This window comes from Rhinoraja longicauda, chromosome 11 (genome assembly GCF_053455715.1).
Source record: "Rhinoraja longicauda isolate Sanriku21f chromosome 11, sRhiLon1.1, whole genome shotgun sequence".
Taxonomy (NCBI): Eukaryota; Metazoa; Chordata; class Chondrichthyes; order Rajiformes; family Arhynchobatidae; genus Rhinoraja; species Rhinoraja longicauda.
This window is the reverse complement of record NC_135963.1, coordinates 49,313,009-49,331,742: the sequence shown is the minus strand read 5'-3', so window position 1 is coordinate 49,331,742 and position 18,734 is coordinate 49,313,009. Positions and strand designations below refer to the sequence as shown.

The following is an 18,734-nucleotide window of genomic DNA, read 5'->3' as shown; positions in this document are numbered from 1 at the left end:
CCTATGTGGGACCTTGTCGAAGGCTTTCTGAAAGTCGAGGTACACCACATCCACCGGCTCTCCCCTGTCAATTTTCCTTGTTACATCCTCAAAAAATTCCAGTAGATTAGTCAAGCACGATTTCCCCTTCGTAAATCCATGCTGACTCGGAACGATCCTGTTACTGCGATCCAAATGCTCCGCAATTTCGTCTTTTATAATTGACTCCAGCATCTTCCCCACCACTGATGTCAGACTAACTGGTCTATAATTTCCCGTTTTCTCTCTCCCTCCTTTCTTGAAAAGTGGGATAACATTAGCTACCCTCCAATCCATAGGAACTGACCCGGAATCTATAGAACATTGGAAAATAATTACGAATGCGTCCACAATTTCTAGAGCCACCTCCTTAAGCACCCTGGGATGCAGACCATCAGGCCCTGGGGATTTATCAACCTTGAGTCCCATTAGTCTACCCTAAACTTTTTCCTGCCTAATGTGGATTTCCTCCAGTTCCTCTGTCACCCTAGGATCTCTGGCCACAAGAACATCTGGGAGATTGTTTGTATCCTCCTCAGTGAAGACAGATCCAAAGTACCGGTTCAACTTATTAAACAATTATTCTTAATTGTTTACTGTATGTTTGTGTTGTTACCTGCGAGCGGAGCACCAAGGCACATTTCTTGTGTGTGTACATACTTGGCCAATAAACGTATTCATTCATTCATTCATTCATTCATTCATTCATTCATTCATTCATTAATCATCATACAATGGTAGATCATGCACAAGAGACCAAACGATCCATTCTTTTTCTGTCCTATTTTACTTTCAGTTAACCCAATCTCTTCTTGGAGTCCAAATTCAGATTTGGTCAAATCGTGTTCTTCATGTTGCTTGTGATGTAGCATGAATGGAATAGATCTGATTCTCTGAAAGTTTTCCAAAGAAAATGATTTCTAATTCCGGACAATGAAAATTTAACACAGAATATTATGACAACGCGTACTGATTGCTCCAGAAAACAGTGAGTTCACTGAGAACATTAATGAACTCTTTTAACAACTGATTCCATGTCTATTGTCTGTAACCTGCACAACTTGCAAAACTAGAGCATCATCTGACCTGCGACTAAATGTTTCAAACCCAAACTCTGCATGTGTAGGAAGGAACTGCAGATGCTGGTTTAAACCGAAGACAGACACAAAATGCTGGAGTAACTCAGCGGGACAAGCAGCATGACTGGAGAGAAGGAATGGGTGACGTTTCAGGTCGAGACCCATCTTGTCACGAAACGTCACCCGTTCCTTCTCTCCAGAGATGCTGTCTGTATACTGCCTGGATGAGACTGGATTTTGGTGTTGAATTGATTAATCTCTGCTTTTCAGACCTGATGTGCTTTGCTCTTCTTATGCTTGGAGAATTGAATTAAATTCAAACGGACAACTTAAAGTAACAAGAGTTTATTTATTTTTGAGAAACTAATGGAGAATTACAGCTTTTGCTGTGTTGGAAATCAGGGAAATTTCTTTTTGGATTGTGTAAGTTTTCTTCGAGAAATGCTCAGGGGAAGAGAAGTCTTTTGGTGACTTCCCTCTCTGTTGATAGATGTGTTTTGGGCATTTTAAGTGGCAGTAGCCACTTCAAGACTACAGCTTCCCGCATGTGTTATTTCCTTCTCTTTGCCAAGCCTCTTGAGAGACGGACTTGTTAAAAAAACATCACTAGCCTTAACTGACGGAAACGGGGTGGGGTACTGAACAATGACTTGATTGCTAAACAAAACATAAGAGGCATCAAGAAATGACATCTTGTTACGGTATATGACAAATCTCCAGAGAGTTCATAAATTTACTGAACTTGTCTCCAAGACGCCAAATAGCTTCCTGGTGGTGGTGTTTAATTGTTCATCTGTTGTTTATCTTTGCGTGACAACTGAAGAAGGTTAGACCATGGAAAACAAATCATGGCTATATTCTCAGTGAATTATTCCAGTGAAAGATGTACCTGAATTTTGGTTAACTCCACTCAAATAAGAAATAGTTATGTGAGCAAAAAATGTCGTACTTCCTAAATTAATAAACTGAGCAATACATGGATACTTTAAATTCTACAGCTTTAAAAACAGCTATTACATTGCACCCAAACTGATGCTACAATCTTGTGCAACTGTATTTTAATTATTTGGTTTCCATAGGGGTACCAAAGTTACTACTTGACACCATGTATGTTATTTTACTGGACAAGTTTTCTGTTCTCCTAAGGTTGGGAGTGTGGAGTTCAAATCTGGATAATCTGAATCCAATGAATTAAAACTAAAAATAAAAGTTTTAAAAAATTGTAGATCGTGGAAATCTAAAACTACACTCAGCAGGTAAGCCACCTTCTGTGGAAACATAGAAAACAGGTGCAGGAGTAGGCCATTCCGCCCTTTGAGCCAGCACCACCATTCAATATGATCATGGCGGCACGGTAGCGCAGCGGTAGAGTTGCTGCTTTACAGCGAATGCAGCGCCGGAGACTCAGGTTCGATCCTGACTACGGGTGCTGTACTGTAAGGAGTTTGTACGTTCTCCCCGTGACCTGCGTGGGTTTTCTCCGAGATCTTCGGTTTCCTCCCACACTCCAATGACGTACAGGTATGTAGGTTAATTGACTGGGTAAATGTAAAAATTGTCCCTAGTGTGTAGGATAGTGTTAGTGTGCGGGGATCACTGGGCGCTGCGGACTTGGTGGGCCGAAAAGACCTGTTTCCGCGCTGTATCTGAAATATGAAAAAAAATAAAAAAAATATGGCAAATCATCCTAAATCAGTACCCCATTCCTGCTTTCTTGCAATATCCCTTGATTCCATTCGCCCTAAGAGCTATATCTCACTCTCTCTTGAAAACACCCAGTGAATCGGCCTCCACTGCCTTCTGTGGCACAGAATTCCACAGATTCACAACACTCTGGGTGAAAAAGTTTTACCTCATCTGAGTCCATCAAAGAGTGGTGAAGGTGATCAATAAATGTTGGCAAATAATACATTAGAAAGAATTTTAAGATGTGAGAATACCTTTTGAGAATTAAAACTGCTATTACATTCCCTGTGAAAATTAAATAGGTTTTTGCCTTATTAAAATCAATTATTCATAAAGTTAATTTGTTGGTGTGGCAGATTGCCCTTTGAACTCCTAACTGTCAGAATGACAGAATTGGAGGATGTCACTCTCAGGCACAGACCTCTCAGCAGATGATCCCGTTGTTCTAATAAACATTGCCTGAAGGTCAACATTAGACATCCAAATTGAAAGGCTCTTCCAAATAAGTAGTTGAACCATACAGGCCAGGAAGGTCCAAGACTCAAATTGCCATTGTCCGCAATATCGGGATAATTACAGGAATGTAGAAAATAGCAGGTGTTGGCCATTCAACTCTTGAACTTGCTCCTCTACCTGATGTGATTATGCCATCTCAACACCATATTCTCACACACTCTTCAAACCCCTTGATGCCACTTGTAACTAGAAAGCTATCTCCTTAAAAATATTCAGCCACATGTTCTCAGCTACTGTACCTCTCATAGTGAGAATGCCATACGTTCTCCACCCTCTGCACGCAGACATTTCTCCTCAACAAGTCCGCAATAATTTACCCTGTATCCCGAGACTGTGCCCCCCTGGCTCTCAGCAACAAGCAGTGTGCTATCTTCCTTGCATTCAGACCGTCAGAATTTTGCATGTTTCAGGGAGATTCCTTCTCAGTTTTCTAAACTCTGGCGAATACTGACATCTCTCCTCACGCAACGATCCTGGAATGGGAACGGTGAAGCATTGTTGCAATCGCCCTACGAAAAGTACAGCCTTGGATAAAGAGATCAAAACCACACACAGTACTCCAGGCATGACCTTACCCGGGGCCTGCATTAATAAAAAACAAGGCATTACATTCCTTGTGCATTCTACGTGCCTTCTTATATACTTGCTGCATCTACATATTTGCTTTCAATGACTGGGATGAACGTGCACCCAAGTATCTGGCTTCTACCACTGAGAAGTGGTTGGACAAATATTTCTAAATAGTAGCCAGTGGCTCTAATCCTTTGCCACCATGCTTTTATCTTGCGAAGAGAATAGATTAATTTATTAATTATGTGTAGAAAGGGTCTGTGGATACTTTTCCCTTCGTTTAACAGTGCTTATACTTAACTCAGTTTAAATATTACAACCCGTTCCTCGGTCCAATGCGAACTGCATTTAGCCAACATAAATTTCCTGTGTTACTGATGTGCTGTTCACGGTCTAAGTAGGAATAATGTGAGTTAGATATTATCACACTTGCCACTGCGTATCCGGGAAAGTACAAGTAAATAAACAACCAACTCTCAACTCTGTTGAGCAATAAAGGACTTTCCACACAGACATCGGCAATCCATCACTAACAACGTAACATTATGGCAATTCATTCATGTCTGTAAATAAAACAGTGTTATGCTTTAAAAGATTGTTGTTAATCTTGTTCAAATTTAAAAAAATTATCTAACTGGAATATTGCTCACTGCTGACACACGGAAGGAAATATGTTTGAAATCCTGCCACTGTTGGAACATGGAAAATGCAGATGAAATGGCAATGTTTTAATTTATTTGTAAAGTTTGTAAAGTGTACTCCAAAAACACTAAGGACACAAGTGCATTTAAAAAGTTTATCTTTGCCATAAACACCTCCCCAAAATTCCCAATAACTCTTCAGAAATATTCATGTTCATCATTTATTTCATGACAAGGACAATAAGTCCTTGGTTTGAAGGTTTCAAGGTCAGTTTATTGTCACGTGTGCCAATTAAGGTACAGTGAAATTCGAATTACCATACAGCCATACTAAAAAAAAGCAACAAGACACACAACTACATAAAAGTTAACATAAACATCCACCACAGCGGATTCCCCACGTTCCTCACTGTGATGGAAGGCAAAAAAGTCCAAACTTCTTCCTCTTTATTTTCCCGTGGTCAGGGGAGTCAAATCATCCACAGTCTGGGCGATCGAAGCTACCCCAGCTGGCTGTCGAAGCCCCCGCGTCGGGGCGATCGAAACCCCCGTGTCGGGGCAGTCGAAGCTCCCCCAGCTGGCATTGAAGCCTCCGCTTTGGGTCGGTCGAAGCTCCCGCGACTTGGAGATCCTGAAGTCGGTCTCTGACCAGGGACCGCGAGCTCCGCGACGTTAAAGTCCCGCAGACTTCCGCGGTGGAGCTCAGAGGTCAATCCCTGGAAAAGGGATCGCGGGCTCCGTGATGTTAAGTCCGCAGGCGACTGCGGTGGAGCTCTCGAAATCAGTCTCCAGCAAAGGCCGCCAACTCCTCGATGTTAGGCCGCAGTGCGGACGGAGATACGATATGGAAAAAAATCTCTTCTCCGTCGAGGTAAGAGATTAGAAAAGGTTTCCCCCAACTGCCCCCCCTCCCAACATAAAACAAGCTAAAGAACACTAAAAACATACATTTAACACATACAAACAAACAAAAGAAGGAAGGGACAGACAGACGGTTGGCAAAAAAAGATTATCTGTGCTCTCACATAAAAAGCAATCAAAGCCAAACTTCCTCCTGAATATTTCAAGTGGAAATGTTGCAGCTAAGCTGCCAACTTATTATTGTAAGTCGAGGGCAGGCTGAGGGTCTTATCCTGCATAGGGAGCCTAAACTCTTAACTTTACCGTAAGCATGGTCAAAATAGCCGTCTCTCCTCTGTGGAAATTCCCAGCTGAATGTTGAGGAAGTGCTTATCAGGTGAGGTAGCCGTGGGGAGGAGTCTTCCAAGAGAGAAAACTTGGAAGAGGACATCAAGTCACAGTAAGGGGGACTCTGGAAATTCTCTCACAGGGACTTAGGCAAAGTCAGATCCCTCAGCTAACACCCGAGGGGCCTCACACTTCCAGTTTAAGTCACCTGCACTACTCAAGACCCTTGCTATGTGTAGGCCTGGTAGAACTTTGTACGAGTGGCATCAAATGAAGATGGCTTGCTGTCTGAAGAGGGAACCGACCCAAAACGTCACCCATTCCTTTTCTCCAGAGATGCTGCCTGACCCACTGTTACTCCAGCTTTTTGTGTCTATCTTTGGTTTAAACCAACATCAGCAGTTGCTTCCTACACATGGCCCGCTGTTTGACATTACAAGCTCGAGGCCCATGAGTGGAGAAGCACTAGCAATGGCTAACTCGCCCCTGGCCTCCTCCACTGTCCGATTCCACCAGTTCTGTTATTGAGGGCCTGCCACTTTTCAAGGGTGCGGGGAAGGAATACAATATTGCCCTTCAATGGATGTGTGGCAAATCGGCAGATATCCAGTGGAAAATGCCCCTTGTTATCCAACATTTAGACACTTTGGCAGATCCTTCAAGGCTTTCTCTTTTATTTTCATCCTCCAGAGTACCCTGCATGACTTCCTCTCTCCTCATTGAAACAACTTGGCAGAAAAGCAACAGCCAACACAGACAGGATTTGATCAAAAAGCTAAAGAAAATGTGGCCTTCTCTATTGCATGTCCCCAAGCAGCCTTGCATCAACAGCTCCTGATCTCTGTCCTGGCAATTTGGGAGAGATGCTGAACAGATTCCTCATCAAGGGAAGGTTTTTCTGAGGCAGGAGTTCCACCTGGTGTTTTGAGATAGTTGCTGGGAAAAAACAAAAGAAGCAAACTGAGTTTCTTCAGGTCAGAACTGCGAAGCTGACCAACACCAAAAGGATCAAACCAAGGTGCTGGGGGAAATGCGAGAGTTAACAAATGAAGTCAAAATGATCCAGAAGTTGGATCGCGCAGGCAGTTGGAACTCTAGGTTTGAGAGTTACAGGTCTGTTTGACAGCTTGCACGTCAGGTATCCAACAATGGCACCATGTTCAACACCAAACAATGCCACCATGTTCAACACCAAACTGGGGGAGACACCAAGCTAAATACTGAAATATCAGCTAGCTGACGCCAAGCCGAAAACAGAAAGTTCATGATGCACAACTTATTTAGGAGAAACAGAAGAGGAAAACAATAGACAATAGACAATAGGTGCAGGAGGAGGCCATTCGGCCCTTCGAGCCAGCACCACCATTCAATGTGATCATGGCTGATCATTCTCAATCAGCACCCCGTTCCTGCCTTCTCCCCATACCCCCTGACTCCGCTATCCTTATGGTGGTGCCACTGTACAAATGGTGTTACAGTGGTACAGCTGGTAGAGCCACTGCCTCACAGCTCCTGTGACGTGGGTTTAATCCTGAACTTTAGTGTCATCTGGGTGGAGTTTCTAGCCTTTCCTTGTGACTTTGTGGGTTCCCCGTAGATGCTCCGATTTCCTTCCCCATCACAAATGTGTACTGATGGGTTAATTGGCCATGATAGCCCACCGGTACATCCTTTATCCCACAACGCAGGTGGGTATTTGGACAACAAAAGGTTAATTTAGGATGGAAAATAATTTACAGGCAATAACCGGGGGAACAGGAGGGATTGATTGACCTGAGAACTGCCACAGACACGATGGGCTGAATCATAGTATGAGACAATATGAGTAATCATGAGTCATTGCGGCTTTGGGGACAAGGATTTCACATTAACAACATCATTTGAACAATTCTGTAAGATTTTTATGCCCTATTTATTTATAAGAATTGATCATCTAATTATTTTACTTAAACACAATCCCCGGCGAGCAGAGAAAGCTTGACGGATCTCGAGATGTTTCCAGTCTAACCTGCTGATATATTTATTATTTGAGTTCCCTAAACCTTTGAGTTTAACCATACGAATGTTTTAAGACCAGTGAACTATTTACCTCTATTTATGACTGTGTGTGATTCTTATCAATTCATGGTTTTAAAATGATTACCAAGTTTCAGGCTGGAGAGATACAACTAGTAGAGGATGTTACAACTGAGAGTTTCTGGCTCCCAGTTCTTAGTGAACAGAATAAAATGTAGTTTAATTTAGTTTCGTTTAGAGATACACCGCGGAACCAGGCCCTTAGACGCACCGGGTCCGCGCCGACCAGTGATCCATGCATTCGAACACTATCCTACACACACGATTTACATTTATACAAAGCCAATTAACCTACAAACCTGCACGTCTTTGGAGTGTGGGAGGAAACCGAAGCTCTCGGAGAAAACCCACGCGGTCACGGGGAGAACGTACAAACTCCGTACGAACAGCACCTGTAGTCGGGACTGAACACGGGTCTCTGGCACTGAAAGCGCTGTACTAACAAACATAGCGTCAAGATAAGAGGCCGTCCATTTAAAACTGGTGTGTTTACATTTAAAATCTTTCAAGAGGATAGTGAATCTCTGGAAATCTCTGCCCTTTAGGATGGCAGAAGCCAGATCATTAGTTATACTTGAGATGAAGATAACTAAATAGTTGAAAGATGAATAAAAAGAGGACAAGGGGAAGTGGTACAAGAGGTGTAGCTGAGGCCAGCATACCGGTGCTCCCCGGCTTACGATGCTCCCACTTGCGATAGTTCGACTTTGCGATGGTGCAAACGGCAGCGCCCCTTAGCGAGCTGCAGCTCGCTTCCGGCCACGTGATCGCGTGTATTCAATGCATTTCGACTTACAATATTTTCGGTTTGCGATGGGTTTTTCAGAACGGAACCCCGTCGTAAGCTGAGGAGCACCTGTATATCAACCATGATCATATGGAATTATGTGGCAGGCTTGATGGGCCTGGTAGTTCTATCCTGCCGGAGGCAGATGCAAAATGCTGGAGTAACTCAGCGGGACAGGCTGCATCTCTGGAGAGAAGGAATGGGTGACGTTTTGGGTCGAGACCCTTCTTCAGACTGATGTCAGGGGAGTGTGTGGGACAGAGACAGAATGTAGTCGGAGACAGTAAGACTGGTGGGAGAACTGGGAATGGGGAGGGAGTGGAGAGGGAGAGAAAGCAAGGGCTACCTGAAGTTAGAGAAGTCAATGTTCATACCGCTGGGCTGTAAGCTACCCAAGCGAAATATGAGGTGCTGTTCCTCCAGTTTGCGCTGGGCCTCACTCTGACAATGGAGGAGGCCCAGGACCGAAAGGTCAGATTGGGAATGGGAGTGGGAGTTTAAGTGCTGAGTCATATACTGCCCTTGTGCACACTTTCAGGAAGAAAATTGAAACCGCAGGTAAACAAGACGTGATATGCTGCAAGAACTCATCGTTAATCAAAATAACAGGAAGATACGATGAGGTTTGAAGATAACCACGTAGCAAGATTAAACCAGAATGACTACTTCCCTTTAAAAACATAATACTGCTCAGCTTTCCCCACTCATATTCATAGTGTATGTTTGGATGTTGCTGCATTAGAAAAAAACAATCAGACAAAGAAGGTTTGATTTTCCTGTAACAAAAACAGAAAATACTGAAACACTCAGTGGGTCAGACAGTGTATATCGAAGACAATAGACAATAGGTGCAGGAGTAGGCCATTCAGCCCTTTGAGCCAGCACCACCATTCAATGTGATCATGGCTGATCATTCTCAATCAGTACCCCGTTCCTGCCTTCTCCCCATACCCCCTGACTCCATTATCCTTGAGCTCTATCTAGCTCTCTCTTGAATGCATTCAGAGAATTGGCCTCCACTGCCTTCTGAGGCAGTGAATTCCACAGATTTACAACTCTCTGACTGAAAAAGTTTTTCCTCATCTCTGTTCTAAATGGCCGACTCCTTATTCTTAAACTGTGGCCCCTGGTTCTGGACTCCCCCAACATTGGGAATATGTTTCCTGCCTCTAACGTGTCCAATCCCTTAATAATCTTATATGTCACGATAAGATCCCCTCTCATCCTTCTAAATTCCAGTGTATACAAGCCTAGCCGCTCCAGTCTTTCAACATATGACAGTCCCACCATTCCGGGAATTAACCTAGTAAACCTACGCTGCACGCCCTCAATAGCAAGAATATCCTTCCTCAAATTTGGAGACCAAAACTGCACATAGTACTCCAGGTGTGGTCTCACTAGGGCCCTATATAACTACAGAAGGACCTCTTAGCTCCTATACTCAACTTACTCAACTCCTCTTGTTATGAAGGCCAACATTCCATTGGCTTTCTTCACTGCCTGCTGTACCTGCATGCTTCCTTTCAGTGACTGATGCACTAGGACACCCAGATCTCGTTGTACGTCTCCTTTTCCTAACTTGGAAGAGAAACAAGAATGAATGTTTCAGGACTTATTATCCCAAAACAGTACATATCAGTCTTTCGGCATGAAGTAATCTTTCATCCAAGCCAGAGCTTTCTTTTTGATTCGTCTTCTCTTTAGTGAGGCTGGAATGATGTAGGTTAATTGGCTTATGTAAAATTGTCGCTAGTGTCCAGGAAAGAACTAGTGTAAGGGTGATAGTGGTCGGCACGGACTTGGTGGGTCGTAGGGGCTGTTTCCACACTGTAATCTAAACTAAACTAAAGTCACTGAAGATACCACGCTAATGGCGGTGACTAAATCTGAGAGTAGTTCTTAAGGTTTCACCCACTGATTTCCTCAGACACCCTCTTTCCTCTTTAATGGAGGAAAGACTAGACTCAAGTTTTCATAAATGGAATTACTTTTGCTCGCACCTTCAAGAATGATCAGAATTTGAATATCATGGGAAGAAATGGGCACAGAAACATAGGAGATTGAGACGTTTGGAGTTGAACATTTTTACATCACATCATATCTTTGCCAAACACAGGCGGGCGGGACTAGTGTAGTTAGGACCTGTTGGCCGTTGTGGGCAATTTGGACCAAAGGGCCTGTTTCCACACTATATCTATGACTATCTCTAAGCTGGATCCTGATAAGAAACATAACTGACTTAGGACACATCATGTTCTAGGCATCTTTCTGATAATATAATGGGCATTACCAACCTCAGGAAGTGGCATCTGTGGGTTAATGAGGTGTACCAATCTCAGTTAGTTACAGTTTCTATTCTGTTCTCCTATCTGAGTGCAGCTTTGGTTTGCTGGTGCACTTTCACTTGATGGGTGCACAGGGCAAAAAGAGGAAACCCACCAAAGTACTGAAATGAAAAGTCAGATCACAATCTCAGTGCCACGAATCCTGGGCAGCATCTATTTTTCTTTCGATAGCTTCTCGACAGTAAAAATGCTTCAGAAAGGTATTTTATTGCCCAAAGTATGCCACTCATATTGCCTACTGTTTTGTCTGGTTTTAACAAGAAGCCCCTTTTGTTGTGAGCTTCTGGTTTGGTCTGCAACGATGTACAACAAAATTGACTTTGCACAAAAATATGTGATAATTGTGCAGGTTAGGGTAACACTAATATCAAGTAGTTCTGCTGCCTCACAGTTCCAGCAACCAGGGTTCAATCCTAATTCCAGATGCTGCCTGTGAGGAGTTTGCATGTTCTCCCTGTGACCACATGAGATTTTCCCTGGACCTCTGGTTGTTTCCCACACCCTAAAGACATTTGATTTGGCACATTAATTAGCTGTTCTAAATTGCCTTTCAAGTACAGGTGAGTGGTAGAATCTAGGTGGAGTTGATTAAGTGTTGCTAGATGGGCTCTCAACGATTCGATAACCAATGGACCTGTTTCTGTGCTGTCTAACTCTAATACTGCATGTGAGACCACATCAGAATCGCCCAGCTACGGCCTTATATGTAGCTGTTCTGAGATATTACACAAGGAACTGCAGATGCTTGTTTAGAAAAAATGACACATGTTTCTTCAAGGGTCCCAACCCGGAACGTCACCGATCCATGTTCTCCAGAGATACTGCCTGACCCACTGAGTTACTCCAGCACTCTGTGAAATGTCACCAATCTATATTCTCCAGAGATGCTGCCTGACCCACTGAGTTACTCCAGCACTCTAAAATGTCACCTATCCATGTTCTCCAGAGATGCTCCCTGACCCGCTGAGTTACTCCAGCACATTATGTCTTTTACTGGGATTTTACTAATCACTCTTCCTCAGGGAAAAAAGACGATTCTTAAATGATTGTTCAGAGGCGATGACTAATTACATTATAATAAACAAGCTTTGATGTCATTTCCCCACAGACTGTTGAAATTAAATTTGCTCGACTTTGTTCTTCAAGAAATGTTTTAAGCCCATTGTTTCGGAAAGTCCCAGCTGGGAAAAAAGTGAAATTCAGGAAAAGACAGGGACAGACGACCAGGATTATGAAACAGTCGACTATGAGCCGTTGAAAGTCCAGCTTAACTTGCAACATCAGAGACCAGTCGTGGAAACCTATTCCCACTCCAGTCCCTGAACATATTGATTCCATTTTGGCTCAGGGAAAACATACTAATACGATTGTCAGCTCACTTAACAGGAAGAGCTTACCTGAGACAAAGGCAAAAAATACAACATCTCCATTGACTTTCGGGAATCTCCAGCCAATAACTGTCCAAAGTAGAGAAAGAGCTTTTTGAGATGGCATTTACAACATTGGGTGATACAGAAGCCCATTGTAAATGCCAGGGTGGCAGAAGCCTGTTACACATGCCAGGGTGGCAGAAGCTCGTTGTAAATGCCAAGGTGGCAGAAGCCTGTTACACATGCCAGGGTGGCAGAAGCCCATTGTAAATGCCAGGGTGGCAGAAGCCTGTTACACATGCCAGGGTGGCAGAAGCCTGTTGTAAATGCCAAGGTGGCAGAAGCCCGTTGTAAATGCCAATGTGGCAGAATCTATGTTTCTCAAATGGGCATTATCAATCCCATGGTTGAAGCTGATACATTAGTGGTATTTAAAAGACTTTTGGTTAGGCATATGAATGAATGAATAAGTTTATTGGCCAAGTATATACACATACAAGGAATGTGCCTTGGTGCTCCGCTCGCAAGTAACAACACGAACATACAGTAAACAATTAAGAATAAAGCATAAAACATTAAAATATTAAGAATGCAGCATTAGTTTAAACATGTGAGTGAAATAAACCAGAGCAAAAAGAGACTACAGACTTTTGGTTATTGAGTAGAGCTACTACTCTCAGAAAAATGCTGTTTTTATGTCTGGCTGTGGCTGCTTTGACAGATGGAAGTGCCTCTACCTTCCAGAGGGAAGTGCTTCAAAGAGTTTGTGGCCAGGGTGAGAGGGGTCAGAGATAATAATAATAATAATGCATTTTATTTATATAGCGCTTTTCATATACTCAAAGACGCTTTACAGAGATTTTGAGAACATAGGGAAATGAATAAATAGATAAATAAGTAAATAAATAAATGAACAGAGAAAGGAGACAGAAGGTGAGGTGACCTTCAGTGGTTGAAGGCAGTACTGAACAGGTGATCTTGCTCGCTCGCTTCCTGGCCCTTGCAGTGTACAGTTCGTCATTGGGGGGAAGATTGCAGCCGACAACCTTCTGAACTGATCGAACGATTTGTTGCAGCCTCCGAATGTCATGCTTGGTGGATATGCAGGGAATGGAGGGATATGGGTTATATGCACGTAGTTAAGTGATGGGGTTGGCATCATGTTCGCACAGACTTTGTGGGCCAAATGGTCTGTTCTTTCGCTACACTGTTCCATGTTTAAGGTAGTGGGTTAAAATTTAATAGGAACATGAGAGGCAACTTTTTCCATACAAAGGTGATAGATATATGGAACGAGTTGCCAGTCAAAGTGGTTGAGCAGATAAAATCACATTTAAGACATTTGGACAGGTATATGGATAGGAAATGTTTAAAGGGATATGGGGCAAATGTAGGCAAATGGGACTGGTATATAGGGATATTTTATTTGGCATGAACAAGTTGGACCAAAGGGCCTATTTGACTCTGTATTGATTCTGACTCATGACAAGTAATTCACTCATGAAGTCATCAGTTTTCCGGAGCGTCGGCCTTGCTAAGTTATTCCCCAACGTCTTGGATCGCCTGATTATCTTTCAGACACATATATTTGTGGGATTTAAAACAAGTCTCAGGAGAGAGAGAACTTGACAAAAACGCCTCCTTGAATCCCTAAGTGAACATTCAATAAAATAATACACAATATTTAAAATTTACAAAATTTTAATACAAAAAATTTAAAGCGAATTTTTCACTTACGCTCAAATATCTATTTTGACTGGCAATTTGTTTATCTCTTTGGGAACTGTCCTCTTTTTCTGTCCTAAGGGTGGTGACTCATTGTGGTGTTTCGCTCCAGAGATGCTGTTCTACAGCGGAAGCATTACAGCCTGAACGTCCGATGAATAGTCTCATACGCGTGATGGATTGGACAGACGTTGAGATAAAGTTACTAATATGGTAAAACAACGTCAGACTTACAGTTATTTATCGCATGACGACATATAACAGGAAATGTTTTATTTAGAACTTTTCACATGTTTTAATTTCACAAGATGAAATTAAAATAAGGGAAATTAATGTAATGTTTGATCAAAATATGTAATCTGATTTGAAATTGCGCCCTGCATAGTTTTTCTGCTCATTTCACCTTTGTTGGACACGGATATTTAAAAATAAATTCAGAAATGCCAGTCATGTGAAATAAAATGGTTAAAATTGGGAGGACATTAGTATCTGAAACAGACAAGGCTGCCCGAGAATGTACTGCTGGATGTACTCAGTCTGAAGAAGGGTCTCGACCCGGAACCTCACCCATTCCTTGTCTCCTGGGATGCTGCCTGACCCGCTGAGTTACTCCAGTATTTTGTATCTACATTTGTACTCAGGAGAAATGGACATGTGACGTTTTGGGTCTTGAGAAAGGGTTCCAATCGAAACGTCATCTCTCCACTTCCCGCCACAGATGCTGCCTTACCTGCTGAGTTGTGCCAGCACTTTGTTTTAAGCTGGAGCAACACAGCAGGTTGAGGTGGAGGGAATTGTCAATGTTTCGAGTCAAGACCCATGAGAGCACAAATTGTGTTGTGTCTCATTAAGTATGGGGCACTGTAATCATGAAGCATTGTAAGGCTTTGCTTTCACCTGCTGTCTGCTGCTGCCTCTCTACGCATTAGCTTAAGGCTACCTCTGCCTTGCCCGTTGTGAGCCCTTGATTGGGGATCTGTCTCAGATAACATCCTGTTGTTCTTTTGTCCTGTGCTGATTGAGTAATTTAAAAAAAAAACTATTCCTTTTTAAGGCACAATATTCCAAACATTAATGGAATGTAGGAAACATTGTTTGCTACCATTGTTCATGTATGGGGCCATGTTTTGGGATCTTCCTGCTTCCAATGAACACCTGGGACCCCATGATACACCGAGCCGAAACATTATGACCACTGACAGGCAAAGTGAATAACATTGATTATCTTGTTACAATGGCACCTGTCAAGCGGTGGGATATATTAGGCAGCAAGTGAACAGTCAGTTCATGAAGTTGATGTGTTGGATGCAGGAGAAATGGGCAGGAGTAAAGACCTGAGCGACTTTGACAAGGGCCAAATTGTTATGGCCGGTCGACTGGGTCAGAGCATCTCTGAAACGGCAAGGATTGTGGGGTGCTCCCAGTCAGCAGTGGTGAGTACCTACCGACAGTGGTCCGAGGAGGGACAAACCACAAACCGGCGACAGGGTGTTGGGTGCCCAAGGCTCATCAATGCGCGAGGGCAATGAAGGCTATCCTGTCTGGTCCGAGCCGACAGAAGGTCTACTGTGGCACAAGTCACAGAAAATTTTAATGGTGGTCACGGGAGGAATGTGTCACCATACACAGTGCATCGCACCCTGCTGCGTATGGGGCTGCACACGGAGGACCAACAGCATATTAGGCAGGTGGTCATAATGTTTTGGCTCATCAGGTCATAATGTTTTGACTGATCGGTGTATATGTCCTTTTGATACACTTTTGATACACTTAAGGGAAGCTAAAGTGGATGAAGGAAAAGAATAGATGGATATACTGACGGAACTTTGTAGGGAGTGTAGATGCAGCGTATTCAGTTAGGTGCTGTCCATCCCTTTCGGGTTACATTAGCTTCAGAGAGTCTGATCAGCTGCTCATGGAATAACCAGTTGGTGTCAAGTGCATGTTTAGTAAATACTGATTTAATTTAGTTCTCACCTGCTGCATACAAAACCAACAAAAATATTTACTGTATATGAACCTTGTGCTAACTTCAAAAGGGGTTAAAGTAGTCAGTTACCGGCACGGTCCCATATTTTCTAGTCGATTCTGGCACTAGGTTATCTGACAAGAAGAGGCACAGAAGCCTTTTTTTGGACAGAATACGGCACTTTCCTTCCTTATTGGAAAAGCTTTAGTTCTCGTCACGAGTCACACTTCTGGCTGTGAGTGTGGAAATGATTATAAAAGAGAGGAAATGTCTTCTGTCAATAGGTGCTCTTTTTAAAGGCAACTCCTTGATTGTCACGGTGGAAAATGCATCATCCTGTTTGTGATGAATAACACAGATCAGTCTCGATTCCTGGACAACACTGGCAGCATTTGAGCCAGAGTGGCGACAGAAGCTTCACACCTCAGCGAGGGAAGAAAGCTGGCGAGAGTTCATATTTTGACATCGCACCTAATGACTCCTGCTTGTGGCGGCAGGATATGGTGCTGCCGCCAAGGCGATGATTGCTAGCTGACACTCATTATTTGGCCTTGCATGTGAACGCAGCCACTTGCATTTAGAAAGCATTTTCCACGTCCCTTTCAAGATCTCTCAAAACTGTTTGCACCCAAAGAAGTGTGGACATTGTTGGAATGTGGAAATTCATGCACAGAAAGCTCCCACAAACAGAACTGCAATAATGATAATAATGTGTGTTGGTGATCAAAAGTGGAAAATGCTGGAAACACTCAGCAAGTCAGGCGGTAACTTTGTCATTAGTTTTATCCTGCATGTCCACACTCTGCCCTTACATAAAGTTTTTAACATGATAACGTGGCCCATGGTTCTTCACAGGAGTGGTATCACAAAGAATCGTTGGCCCCAGATGAGAATATTAAGACCGCCGACTGAAAGGTTGGCCAAATATCAGAGAAAAAGAAGCTGCGATACAGGGTGGTTCCTAAAGGAATTGCAGAGATAAATGCCGAAGACATTGCCATCCCAGGAGTAAGGGCCAAACACAGGGTGGCATGGTGGCGCAGCGGTAGAGTTGCTGCCTTACAGCGAATGCAGCGCCGGAGATCCAGGTTCGATCCCAACTACAGGCGCTGTCTGTATGGAGTTTGTACGTTCTCCCCGTGACCTGCATGGGTTTTCTCCAACATCTACGGTTTCTTCCCACACTCCAAAGACGTACAGGTATGTAGGTTAATTGGCTTGGTAAATGTAAAAAATGACCCTAGTGTGTGTAGGATAGGACTAATATGCGGGGATCGCTGGTCGGCGCGGACCCGGTGGGCCGAAGGGCCTGTTTCCGCGCTGTATCTCTAAACTAAACTAAACTAAACACTTGCCAATGGGACTAGCTCGGGTAGGTACCTTGGATGAGTTGGACTGAAGGGCCTGTTGCTGTGCTGTATAGCTTTATACCCTATGACTCCATGACTGTAATGGTGAGATGTGAGGAAGCCCAAGAAGTCACGTCTGGGGATCTCCAGCAATCCCACCAGACTGTAGTAGATGGTTTGTGGCTGTCTGAGAAGGAAACATTATTGGTCTGGAAGCCTGCCTCAGTGTGAGCGTGAGCATTACTGATTGAAACAACCTCGTTCAAGATTCAAGATATCTTTATTTGTCATCCAAAAAACAAGTTTTTTGGACGAAATTTCGTCACCCACAGTCCAACAATAAGAGCAATAAATAAGCAAATTACACAACCCCAACCAACACAAAACCCCCCAAAAAGAAACATCCATCACAGTGAGTCTCCTCCAGTCCCCTCCTCACTGTGATGGAAGGCCAGGATGTCTTTTTCTCTTCCCCTGCCGTCTTCTCCTGCGGTCAGGCTGTTGTCGTTGCCATGTTCCAGGCTGCGCCGGACGGTGAAATGTCCGCAACGGGCCGACCCAAGCCCCGCTGTAAGTCGGGGCGGTCGGGGCTCCCGACATTGAAGCCCCCGCCGAGCAGAGAAAATTCCGTGGCCTATTTCAGGCCGCGCCGGACGGTGAAATATCCGCGGCGGGCCGACCCAAGCCCCGCGATCCGGGGCGGGCGAACACGCTGCCGCTGCCGGAGCTCCCGATGTCGGCATCCACGCGGCCCGAGCCTAAGGCGAGTCGCAGCCGCTCCCGCAGCCTCCGAGAACGGCCGGCTCCGCTGATGGTGAGTCCGGTCCGCGGGCTCTGCGAACCAGAGCCCTGGAGGCCGCCAGCTCCAGGAGTTGGGCCGATGGTAGGCCGCAGCAGGAACGGAGACACGGCCCAGAACACAAAGGTCGGGTCTCCGTTCGGAAGGGACACATATTTACAATGTTACAGTTCCCCCCCTCCCCCCCACATACACACATAGTACACAAACACAAAAACACCACATCACAACTACAATTAAGACAACAAAAACAACAAAAACACAAAGACAAATGGACTGCAGGTAAGCCGCAGCTGCTAGGGCAGCGCCGCCATCCCTGTGGGAAAGAACTCAGGCCGCCATCCTTCAGCCTGAGACACTGGTAGGAAAGGGGAATGGAATTGGTGGCCATTGAACATAGGGGCCAAAGGCAATAACTTCTCAATATTCAACTAGCAGAAACCTTAGCTCATCAAATGGTTTGACCTTACTGGGACAATGAATGATGGTGAGATATACTAGAAACAGGAATGGAACCAGAGACATCTTCAGACCAAAGAACGGAATGAGCCTGTGAAATAAGTAGCCAAGGTCACTCCCTGGTGAAGCTGAGGGCACACTCACCTTTTCAGGCCAT

The 18,734-nt window shown here is 44.0% G+C and overlaps 1 protein-coding gene across 1 annotated transcript in view; it reads right to left on the bottom strand.

Annotated features, from left to right (window-relative positions):
- LOC144597984 (E-selectin-like) overlaps positions 1–6,881 on the bottom strand; it is a 51,776-nt gene extending 44,895 nt beyond the window's left edge. The window contains exons 1-2 of the mRNA XM_078407849.1: positions 6,810–6,881; positions 5,675–5,786 (exon numbers count right to left, since the gene is read on the bottom strand). Of these exons, the coding sequence (XP_078263975.1) occupies positions 5,675–5,786; positions 6,810–6,881 (184 nt within the window). The remainder of the gene's footprint in view (positions 1–5,674; positions 5,787–6,809) is intronic.
- Between the last annotated feature and the right edge of the window lie 11,853 nt (positions 6,882–18,734).